Source organism: Pteronotus mesoamericanus, unplaced genomic scaffold, assembly GCF_021234165.1.
Source record: "Pteronotus mesoamericanus isolate MK-2021 breed Mesoamerican mustached bat unplaced genomic scaffold, CSHL_Meso_final scaffold_550, whole genome shotgun sequence".
NCBI lineage: Eukaryota > Metazoa > Chordata > Mammalia > Chiroptera > Mormoopidae > Pteronotus > Pteronotus mesoamericanus.
In genome coordinates this window covers 760,688-772,721 of record NW_026555322.1, presented here as the reverse complement: position 1 = coordinate 772,721, position 12,034 = coordinate 760,688, and the positions used below count along the sequence as shown (strand labels likewise).

The following is a 12,034-nucleotide window of genomic DNA, read 5'->3' as shown; positions in this document are numbered from 1 at the left end:
CCTCAGTGCTTCTAACTCTTTTGTTTTCTCTAGCGCAAACAACACTTACTAAATATTTTTTAATAATATTACCACTGTCCTATGGTGGGGGGTAGGCAGAGACAAATGTATTTGAAAAAAATAATTAATTAACAATGGGGAAAAATAATAAAAAATAATATTACCACTGTCCTAAAGACATCTCTATTTTCTAGCTGTTACAATTTTTTAGCTATTTCAAGTTGGAGAAAGGAACATTTACACTCAAGGTTTCAGTCTCAAGTTCAGTAGCTTCACGTACCCCCTGCTTATTTTTAATATTTTTGAAACTTTCACATCAAAAGGCATATATGGCTTTGGAACTGACTTCTGCATATTATGTACTCAACCTCTGACATCATTCTAAGGAGATACTTGTAGGGGTGGTTTGGAAGGTTTGGAAAGAAAAGCAGAAAATTAAAAGGCACCTTTCCTCCAAAGACTCTGGTATTAAAGACATCACATAAATTTATATAAAATGTCTGAGATCTGACACCAGGACTTCTCCCTAAATATTTACTTTACAGATCGTTTTGAAAACACCAACTGTGTCCAGGAAGGTGCCTCCCTCCTTGCACAATGAAATTTTGAAACAAGGTAGTATGTTTCCAAAGTGATTTGGTGTTTCGTGAGTCAGAGAAAATATTTTCTGTGTGGTACAGGTAAACATAATCAAACAATGAGGCTCTTTCATTCTGCAGGATAAAGCATTTGTTTAAAAAAAATGAATTCTCTTAATTTTTTTGAGGTATGCTGATTTTTTAAAAAAAGGAAATGAGAAATTATTGGGAAGGATATATATAACTCACACTAACTCCTTGCCTCTCTGACCAGTCCCCTGCTACTTGCCTACCCTAGCCCTCATTCTAAATTTCCTAGAAGGGTATGAATTCAGAGAACAAGTTGGAAAATTGTGGCTGTGCTTGTGTAGGGTGAGTGTATGTGTGTGCGTGGAGGGGGAGCGGGGAGGTGGCCAATGAGAAGAGGAGAGAAAGTAGAAAACCCCAAAGCCAAGGCCTGGGGTGGGAATGGGGAGGGCGGTGGAGGGTGCTGCAGAACCTCTTAGGTAAACAGAGAAGGGCAAACTCCACCTCAGTAAGGTGATGCCACTTGTAGCCCTCAAATTAGAGAGGAAAAAGATGACTGACACGGCGGTGCAAACTGGACCCCGGAACACAAACCCACGGAGGGGATTGTCTGTGCGTGTGCACGAGGCGGGTGAGGAGGCGCGAGCTGCACTGGCCGCAGGAGCGGCGAGGGGGTGAGCTCGTTGATGACGCGAGGCCCTCACGTGACCGGGAGCTGCAGAGCGACGCAGCGTTCCGTGGTGCGGTTGTCACTCCCTTCTGGGTACCAGCTCCCCGCTGCCCTGCGCACCGTGGGCTGGCGTCGGGCCCGGGAAAGCAGAGCAGGTAAGGGTCCGGGGCCTGCACGGAGGCCCGGACGGCAGCCGCCCACCAACCCCTGAGGCCGAGGCCGGCATCGGTGCATCAGTCCCTGCTGGCTTTCTCCACCCCTGGCATTCTTGGGAAAGTACATAGTGACCCCTTGGGGTGCGAGTGCTGGGGCAGCGGGGTTCCAGGGAGGGTAGCAGAGCAACTCAGCAATGGCAAATCATCCCCGAGCTCCTGTACGAAAATGGTGATCCGCGTGGAGGGAGAGAGGGCGGGAGACGTGGCCCGGAGAGGGTCGGGAAGGGGCGGGCGGTGGGGGGGGGGGGGGGCGAGCACTCAGCTGCAGCGGCCCCGCTCCCTCACCCCTGCCCCTTTCTGCAGGTTTGCGCGTCCAAGTGTAGCAGCGCACTTGCGGCGAGAATCTTGACGAGGAGGAGACAGCAAGGATAGGCCCAGGTAGGTGACGGAGACAGTGGTCGGGGGGCGTGTGCAGAGACGAGTCTTAGACCCCGCCACTCAAGTCTTCCATCCCCCATTCCCCGTCCCCAGTCCTCCATTTCGCTGTCTGCTGAGCTCCGGGAAAGAAAAAAATGGTGGGCTTTGGGGGAGGGAGGGAAAAGGAGAGAGCTGGAGGGAGGGGCTGGAATTGGAGGCCCCTAGAGGGCGCAGGAAGCTCCTAAGGTGGGAAAAAATGAAATTTAAGAAACCTTTCATATCAGGGGTCTGAATCCTACTGATCAGTTCACCCACCATTCAGTATGCCCTTGCCTTTGTCTTACTTGTGTTCAAAGAAAAAACAACGTGGAAAAAATATCATCATGGCAAATATGCACCACGAAAACGAAGAAATGGAGCAGCCCATGCAGAATGGAGAGGAAGACCGACCTTTGGAAGGGGGTGAAGGCCACCAGCCTGCAGGAAATAATAGACGGGGACAGGCTCGCCGATTGGCCCCTAACTTCCAATGGGCGATACCCAATAGGCAGGTCAATGATGGGATGGGTGGAGATGGAGATGATATGGAAATGTTCATGGAGGAGATGAGAGAAATCAGGAGAAAACTTAGGGAGCTGCAGTTGAGGAATTGTCTGCGCATCCTTATGGGGGAGCTCTCTAATCACCATGACCATCATGATGACTTTTGCCTAATGCCTTGATTCTTGTCATTTTCTGTGAGATTAATACTGTGATTCCCACTATTGTTTTTTTTCCTTGCATTTCCTGATATGCCTCTACTGATCCATTTGCTGTGAACCATATGTAATTTCCATGTGTCAAGTGGGTTCTGTGTTACCAACTTCTAATTGGAGATTTCCTTGGCACACAGTCTTAAGTTTCTGTCAACAGTAGTGTCACCCATTTGCATGGAAAAATGTAAAGTTAATAAAGCAATGAAAAAACAACCTATACATTTATTGTCTTATTAAACAATTTATATGCAGGGCGGGGCTAAAGTAGGTATACACTTGTGAGTACATGGAACACAGTTTATTTTTGTATTATTATTGTATTATTTTCTATATGAAAAACTGTAAACCTGCTTTTGCCCCACCCTGTATATATGAGTGCTTTCCCCACAAAAATCTAAACTCAAACCCCCTAACGTGTTAATTGGGACACATTTCTCTGTGGTTGGACAATGTATGACTTTTTTCCTTCTATTGAGTTTTAGAAGTAATGAAAACAATTATTAAATGAGCCTGTGAATGTATTGGGTTGGCCAAAAACTTCGTTAAATTTTTCCTGTAAAGTAAAAGGCACATACTTCATTTTCACCAGTAACTTTATTGATTTGGATATATTGAGTATGCCGGCTATCTCCTGCATGGTATGACATTGATTGTTCTCAATTAATGTCTCGATTTGATCACTATCAACTGGTTTACCCAACCATGGAGCATTGTTAGAAATCTCCAGCACAAAACTTCGCCAACCACTTTTGATACATTTGGCCAATCACATCACCTTCATGCACTGCACAAATCTTTTTGCATTTCAGTGGTGGTTTTACCTTTATTGAAATGATAAAGCATAATATACTGAAAATGTTGCCTATTTTATCCCATCCTCAATATTATAATACACAAAAATTCACCGATTTTGATAGTTTTTTTTAGACGTATGCTGATATGGCAGCTGTCACAATACAGTCTAACAAACCTGTTTCAAATGAAGTTAAAGACAACTAAGCGCCACTAGAGCCATCTTACGGAAAGAAACCAAACAAACTTTTTGACCAACCCAATAGTACAGGTAGCACATAATAATTACTGGTTCAACACACTTAAAGAATAAACTTTAAATATCTTCCAGTCTTAGCTGGAAGAAAAACTCTTTACAGATACATTTTTTTTATTACTGATACTTTTTTTTTTTTACTTTTAAAAAATTTTATTTTTAGAGAGTTGGGAGGGAGGGAGGCAGAGAAACATCAATGTGTGGTTGCCTCTCGAGCGCCCCCTACTGGGGACCTGGCCCACAACCCAGGCATGTGCCCTGTCTGAGAATCAAACCAATGACTGTTTTGCAGTCCGGTGCTCAAACCACTGAGCCACATCAGCCAGGACTGGATACATTCTTTTAAAGAGTCAGTCTTCTGTAAAATGAGGAATAATGCTTGCCTTACAGGCTGCTGAGTGGAATAGTTAAGGTGTAGAACTGTGCTAACTCCTATGCAGCTCCCTGGTCCCCATCAGGTACATGTAAGGATGAAAGGGAGTTTTCGCCCATGCTCATAAGTCCAGAGAGCAAAATAGGTGGGACCCATCCTGTCATTGCTCTTAATATTTGCAATGTTCCTGCTCCCCTGATTACTGCCCTGTCAGATGGGAATACTTTCCCTACTCCTGGGTCCTGTTGCTGATGTCCTAGAGTCATCAAGGTAACAAAAACCCACGGATTTCTCTGGAGTCCTTGGTGAGCTAAATTTCCCTTTTACCTTTATAGAAGAAGAATGCCTTTATCTTCACTTTAGAGTTATGTTTATCAGGTGAACAACAGTCCCATGGTTCTTGGTCTTAACATTGGTTCTTTAAGAAAATAACCTTTTTTTTGGTTTTATTTTTATGCCCCTCCTCTTCAAAGAACTCAGACACAAAGGCACTGGAACCTAGCTCAAGAGATATATCTAGATGTCTCAACCCAGTGTGTCCAGATTGCATTACATCAAAACACCAAAACAAACAGGCTAAATTGCCCATGTTTCTACCGTTTTGGGGGTTTTCTCGAAAGAACATCTGGGCAGGTATACCCAACCCGCTTAACGGACTTATCCAGGAGACATGTAAATTACATTAGTGGAACACATTTTACAGCTGGAATACTCCTTTCCCATTTTTATCCCTACCACACCTAAAACATGAAACCGCTTTGTAAGTTCTTAAAAACAATACTAAATATTTAGCATTGTGTGTGTTTGAATGTGTGACCTTTCCAAGACAACAATTTTGTCTTACTCATCCTGGAGCTCAGTTTCTAGCGTGGTGCCTGAGAGTGGATATTAAATGTAGATATTTAATTATTATTTTGATTGATAATTAACTATAATGGAGTACAGGACCCAGTTCAGTGCTGTTCCTAACTGTCCCTTATGATTATGTGACCAAAGGCAAGTAACTACTGTATTTTGCCATGTATAATGCACACTTTCTTGCCCAAATTTTTGAGGGAAAAATGAGGATGTGCATTATACATGGGCAGTACTAATTCCATATCTATATAAATATTTTCAATTATTTTGTTTATGGTTATACATTAGAAGTGTAACTCTAGAAAGCAATGATGACATCCATATGCAAAATAATACTCTGGAATACAATAATTGGTTTTGTTTCTAAATATAAATAATTGAATTAAAAAATTAAAATAAAAGATTTTTTCCTGAAAGTTTGGGCCAAAGACGTGGGTGTGCCTTATACATGGGAGCGTATTATACACAGCAAAATACTGTACTTACGTGGAAAGTATTACTTTTCATTTCCAAAGGAGTCTGGTAAGAAAATTCTCTAACCCAAAATCTGTAATATGTTTTAAACCTTGTACGTGTCAGTGTTTATGTAAACCCAAACCACTTACTTGCCTGGCAATAACCTAGGGAAAATGTTTAAAATACTGACAGTTCCTACGGCTCAACTCTCAACCCATTGTCACCCCTGAATCACCTGATGAGGAACAACAGTTTTGACATTTCCTCAGGTGATTCTGATGCATCTGAGTTTTGACAACATGGGCTCTGAGAAACACTGACAATGATTACACCACAGATATTGTGGTCTAAATTACCTGAATTATTTAATTCCACAATGAATATACCTTTCCAAAATATAATATTTCTAAAATCAGATTGCATTCCACAATCAATGTATATATTTAAACCAATACTGTTTTTATTTTTCCAAATATCCTATTAATGCATGAATTCATTATTAATAATGAATCTAGTACTAATAATTATACAATTATTTAAAAAGTTAGGCATTATCATTTCTGTGCAAGCCTGTGTCTTTTTTTTTAATGTTCTCCTGAAGATATGTTTTTATTGATTTTTTTAGAGAGAGAGAAACATCCCATACATGCCCCAACCAGGTATCAAACCCACAACCTAGGTATGTGCCCTGATCAGGAATCAAACCTGAGAGAAACCTTTTGGTGTATGGAATGATGCTCCAACCAACTGAGCCATCGGCCAGGGTAAAAGCCCTTTTACAACAATAATTTTTGTCTTAATTACCCTGGAGCTCAGTTTCTAGCAGAGTACCAGAATAGTAGATATTTACTAACATAATAATGCATTTAGTTATTTTATTAATTTAATTATTCGTATTAAATTTATAGAATAACTATTGAGTCTTTGAGGGTGGTTAGTTTCTCACACTCATGCTTTAAGTTTCTATGAGGAACATTTTAACCCTTTGGTTTGCTGTCGAGCACTCAATCCTCTGAGCCACACCAGCCAGGGCCTCTATAAGAAACATTTTAAAATGTAACACTTTATAATTATGTAATACAGGGTCATTATATGTATTTGGACTTTGCAGAGAATATAAGGAATATAAACAATGCCATAATCCAATCACCCAAAGAAAATACTTGTTAACTTTTTATCATTTTCCTGTGTTTAGTTAAGACAAAGCCAGGCTCAGAATCTCTTTAGAGGAATATTGTGTGTTACAAAGCCCCTGGCAATGAGACATACTTGTTAGGTTTATTTTACTGTCTATCTCTCCTCCACTCATCAAAGCTAATTGGGTCATATTTGACCAATTTTCAATTAGCTCCTGTTTTTTAAAACTGAAAACAGTCGTTATGTTTCAGCTGGTCCATTCTCAATTGGCAAATTTGGAAACATTAAGTGACTCCTTTTATTTACAGAACAAGATAGCACTATTTTTGAAACTTAAAAGTTGCGCCATACATCAAAAGACTGGACTACATGAATGAAATGGACAAAAATCTCTTATCTTCCATCTTCTTTCCTGACATCACACTTTTCATGTAATAAATATGCTTATATTGTTTAGAAAGATCCTGTTTTAAATCTTCAAGAAGATAGCATATAATGTAGTTGCTATCTTGTATAACCAGTAGGAGTGCTGTCTAAGTGATATAAAATATATAACCAAATAAGTAAGGCATCCTTATAGGTTCAAAAATCTTTATTTGTAATTTGGCTTTTCCCATAAACATTATTTTAAAAGTTAGGATTATTTTGTTTAGAAATTTACTTCTTCCCTTGTAGCTGATAGAAAATACAAATCTATTTACTAAAAATAAACCAATTAATTTCATATCGATGAAGAAAAATCTGATCAGATCACTGGGGAGATGTAGGGAGGGGTCATCGGAGGAGGTTGCCTGAGGCAATGGTAAATAGTCTAGGACAGGATTGGCCGAGAAACTGAATGCCTCCAGAGCACGCGGAATTAGGGGCTAGAAGATTTGAAATCAAAGAAGCACTCTTGGGCTCTTGGCTGGGTGCTGGTTCTCTCTGGCTCGTGCGTTCTTCTTTCAACGATGCCTGGATGATTGCGTTGCAGCTGCCTGCATTTCCTAACAGATGGTATCTTAGATGGGAAGGAACTCCAGGCACAGCCTAGGGTTGGGCTGGCCTGGCAGAGGGTGGCAGGGTTATTGTTCTTTGGGTGTTCTAGAGGGGATGAGCTCTGAGGCAGAAGCCTGCCATTTTTCCAAAATTGTGTAGCTTTTTGTATCTTATGTTATTTTAGTTTGTAAACCAACTCTGGAGAAATAAGTTAAAACTAACAAAGGTTAATGCTAGGAGACCTCAAGTGTTAAAGAGTTTAGCCTTAATTGATAGGTTTAAGTGATTAAAGGTGTAACCAAAGAGTTAAAGAGTTTAGCTTTAATTGATTGACCTAAGTGACTAATTCTTGTGGAAAGCTGTTATTCCAAAATTGTGAAGCTTTTGAATAAAGACTCCTTTCCTTTATCACCAAGCCTTTGCTTCTGGAATTTTCCCAAGAGGATGGCCCGGGCAGCAGGACCTCAGTTGCTGTTCAGTAACAATTTGAAGAGAGAAATAAATCTTCAGATATATGCCAATGAAAAATAATCATTTTACCAAAATTAAAAGTTTTATTGAGTGTCCGATTGTAAAGTATACATTCTAAAGTGGTTCTGTTGTTGCTTTGGAACAGAAGAAAAAAATGTATTAAGAAACCTTAAAAATCCTATCTTCAAAACCCAATTTACTGAGATCACATGAGTGTAAATTAATTTTAAGTTTTTATCTATTTCCTTAAATTAATGAGTATTAATCTCTATATTAAATTTTTAATTTTAAAAGAGGAAACATTTTAAATGTGTCAACTTCAAGACAGTGAAGAACATGATGAAAACTTGTTGAAAAAGCAACAGCAAGCCAGAAAAATGAATTTCAAATTACTTCTGAATCCTTAGCTGGTAATATAAACTTAGTAGTCATTACCATGGTAATGCCTCAGTTCGTTCTCTCTGTTCTTTGGTAAAATGGAGCTAGTAGTTTCCAGGGCTGCTCAGAACAAAGAGGTAAAGAGCTTGTAAACTGTGTTTAACTGCCTCTTGTGTTCACCTGCACCTTAAAGACCTGAGTCCTTCAGATTCCTCTCATTTTCTGGAAGTAGCATCCAAACTTTCACAAGCCAGCTCCATTCCTCTACTGTGGTGAGCCAACTACTCCATACCCCACACTCCACTCCCACCTTCACTAAAGATTTATCTGGACACCTCAATGTGCCAGTGTTCCAGTTTGTCTCCTCCACAGGTGTGCATAAAGATGTTTTGTCTGACTTTGACTTTTACTAGCTTAGGTGGGTACTATCTTAGTGATGGCTACTATGGCATGTTGTATATTTTTATCAAAAAGAGCTTTTCTCAGCATGTATTTGTGGGATTTTTGTGTGTGCAACTAGCACTCTCTTCTCCATAACATTAAGATCTTAGTGGCTGGGTCTTGTTTTTTATCCACTCTGACAATCTCTGTCATGTAATTAGAAGGCTTAGACCATTTACATTTAAAATGATTATCAAATTGGTTGTCCCACAAATCTTTAATGCTCTTTTTATATTTCTCAGTGTTTTTTCCTCTCTCATTTCGAATTGTTTCTGTTGCTGTTTGGGTTTACTAATCTTTTGTTTTGCAATGTCTAATGTGCTATTAATCCTATCATGTTTTTCATTTTGGGCACTGTCATTATTATCTCTAAATATTCGATTTGGGTCTCTTAAAATATTTTTTATATTCCATATCTCTACTAAACATATCCAACCTTTACTTCAGATTTTTGAATATAGGCAATGCAGTTAATAATATCTGTTTTACTGTCCTTGTTGCATTCTACCATCTTTGTCATTTCTTGGTCAGCTGTGATTTTTATCCTGATAATGGAATAAATTTCCTGTTTCTTTGCATGCTTGGCAATTGGTGAGTGGATGCTAGACATTGTGAATTTTGCCTATTAATTACTAGATATTTTTATATCTCTGTAAATATGTTGGTTTTTATTCTGGGACACAATTAAGTTACTTGTAAACAGTTTGATTTTTTAGGTTCTTGATTTTAACCTTTGTAAGACAGGACCAGGGTAGTGTTTACTTTAGGGTTAGTCATACCCCAGTAATGAGGAAAAACCCTCTGAGTACTCTATGTGACGTCCCATGAATTATGAGGTCCTCAGTTATGACTAGTGGGAACATGAACTTTTCTCAAACATATGTGAACTTAAGAAATCATTCTCTCTAATCCTTTTGGGTGGTTCTTTTTCTGGTCTGTGGTAGTTTCCTGACAGGCATCTAATGATCAATACTCAGGTAAATAGTCAGGGGGGCCCTCTGGAGGTCTCCCTAAGTACTTTCTTTGTGAGCTCTCTCTTTTGTGGTACACTGCCCTGCAAATTCTGGCTGCCTTAGTGTCTCCATATTCCCAGCTTCTTGTCCTAAGCTCTGGAATATCACTGGGCTCTCCCTAGATTACCACCTTCTGCACTGTGGACTCAAAACTTTCTAAAGCAGGAAGTAGGCTGGGGCAATCATAGAATAACATTATTTGTTCCCAGTCACCCAGGGACTGCATACCCCTGTTGCCTGACGTCCAGTGTCTTGAGAACAATTGGCACATAGATTTAATGTAGTTTTTTAGTTTTTTAAGATTGGAAGGTAATTCTAGCCTCTGTTACTCTGCTAGTTAGGATCAGAAATCCTGGTATTCTTGAATAAAGCCTTAATGCAGCCATCATGGATCTTTGGGGAATGGATCCTTAAGTCCTAAACCCAGTTCTACCCTTGACTAAAAAACAACAGACAAGTCACTTCACTTTTATAGAGGCAAAGACTTGCATTTCCCAAGTAGCCTAGCAGCGGCAGGATGACATAGAAAATTAAAACATGAATAAAAATTTTGTATTGTATTGTAAAAAAAAATGCACTGGAATACTTGTTAAAAACAACAAGAAAGATTTTACTCAATGCTACTGCGAATAGGAATCAACACTATTGCAATAGGGGAAATATTGCACTCAAGAAAGTAAGGTGTATAACTATATATGGAAATGTACATATATAAATTTAAGAAGATGTAAAGGAATTCATCACAGATGACATTTTGGAATGAATGTGTACTTAAAAGCAACTTTTCTGTTATTTACTTGAATGCCAATTTTTTTATATTTTAATTTTTTGTATAGTTCCACTCTCACTGCCATTAAAACAATTCTATTGATAATGTATGTCTTTGTAACCAAACAAAATGGAGGTACATCTGCCTGCTGCAACAAAAGGCAACCTCATGAGGCAGGTGCTAGTGCAAAAGGAAGAAGGCTATGTTCAGGTGCTGCATGATCTGGGTGAATGGTGGACGGTGGACTCCGATCTCAAAAACCATCTCATCTTTCTGCTCAAGCCCACATTTCTTACAGGGATAAGGAGGTGAGGGCTTTTTTTCCTATCCATTAATCTTGCTCGCTTTTGGCATGCTCACGGCCCTATTCTTTTGTCTTTCTAGTTTTCACCATGCTAGGGGGCCCTGTCCATTTATCTTTTTAGCTTTTCGGGTGCTTGGGCCCTATCCATTCATATTTCTAGCTTTTGGTGGCTCAGTATAAGAACCTACCCCTCCTGCCATCTTGACCAATGGGGGAGACCAGTGCTCTGACTGTCTACACTAATATGCTGATTTGGAATGTGCACTGTATTCCAGACAGTGTTCTAAGCTATTTACAGGTACTCAAATCTGTGAGAGCTAGACTATCGATGTCGCCACTTTAATAGGATGAAATTAAGGCCCATAGAGGTTAAGCAAATTACCTAACATTGTGCAGTTACTAAGTTGCAAAACCTAGATTTAGCCAAGACTTTTTGGCTCCAGATTCAGTGATCTCAGCTTCTCAAAAAACAAATAATAAATCCATTAAAATGCTGATAGAGACAGCTACATATTTTCTTAAATATAATTTTAAAAATTGTTTTTCTAGATATTTTGATAGTGGCAAATCTCAATCTTATTGTTTCTTCTACAGGAAACATGTTTTCCCTCACATTGAATGAAACTGGGCATAACGGAGACAATCAGATAATTGATGTTGGGAACCAAAAGGGAAAAAATGGAGTCCCTAACACTGAGGACTTGAGAGGTCATCATAATAAGTGCAAATAGTGAGTAAGATGAGATTAGGAGAAAGCAGAAACTATGAAGAAGCAGAAGCAAGGACACAGAGAAAAGATATCCAGTAAAAAATTAAGATATTTTAGCAATGGGAGAAAAATAGACATTTGTTGTGTGAATGCATTTCACAGGACAGAAATGAACCAAGTCGATTTCTTCAGGTTTATTTTGTCCATAAGCATTTAAAAAATAAATAGGTTTTGTGTGGTAAATGATATCTTTTTCACCCTGGCTGGTGTGGCTCAGTGGATTGAGCTCCGGCCTGTGAACCAAAGGGTTGCCAGTTTTTGGTCAGGGTATATTGCCTCGGTTGCAGGCCAGGCCCCCAGTAGGGGGCACTCAAGAGGCAACTACACATTGATGTTTCTCTCCCTCTCTTTCTCCCTCCCTTCCCCCTCTCTAAAAATAAATAATATCTTTATAAAAAATAATACCTTTTAACTTTTAAAAAAAATCACGGCGGATT

At 39.4% G+C, this 12,034-nt stretch overlaps 1 protein-coding gene across 1 annotated transcript; it reads left to right on the top strand.

Annotated features, from left to right (window-relative positions):
* The first annotated feature begins 1,365 nt into the window (after window positions 1-1,365).
* On the top strand, window positions 1,366-2,815 carry BEX3 (brain expressed X-linked 3). Its single transcript, XM_054561828.1, has 3 exons — window positions 1,366-1,430; window positions 1,794-1,868; window positions 2,204-2,815. Exon 3 carries the CDS (start codon window positions 2,231-2,233, stop codon window positions 2,567-2,569), a length of 339 nt encoding a protein of 112 aa, XP_054417803.1. The 5' UTR covers window positions 1,366-1,430; window positions 1,794-1,868; window positions 2,204-2,230; the 3' UTR covers window positions 2,570-2,815.
* The last annotated feature ends 9,219 nt before the right edge of the window (window positions 2,816-12,034 follow it).

Coding starts and splice junctions, on each gene's coding strand:
- BEX3 (XM_054561828.1), top strand. CDS start 2,231: ATGGCAAATATGCACCACGAAAACGAAGAAATGGAGCAGCCCATGCAG.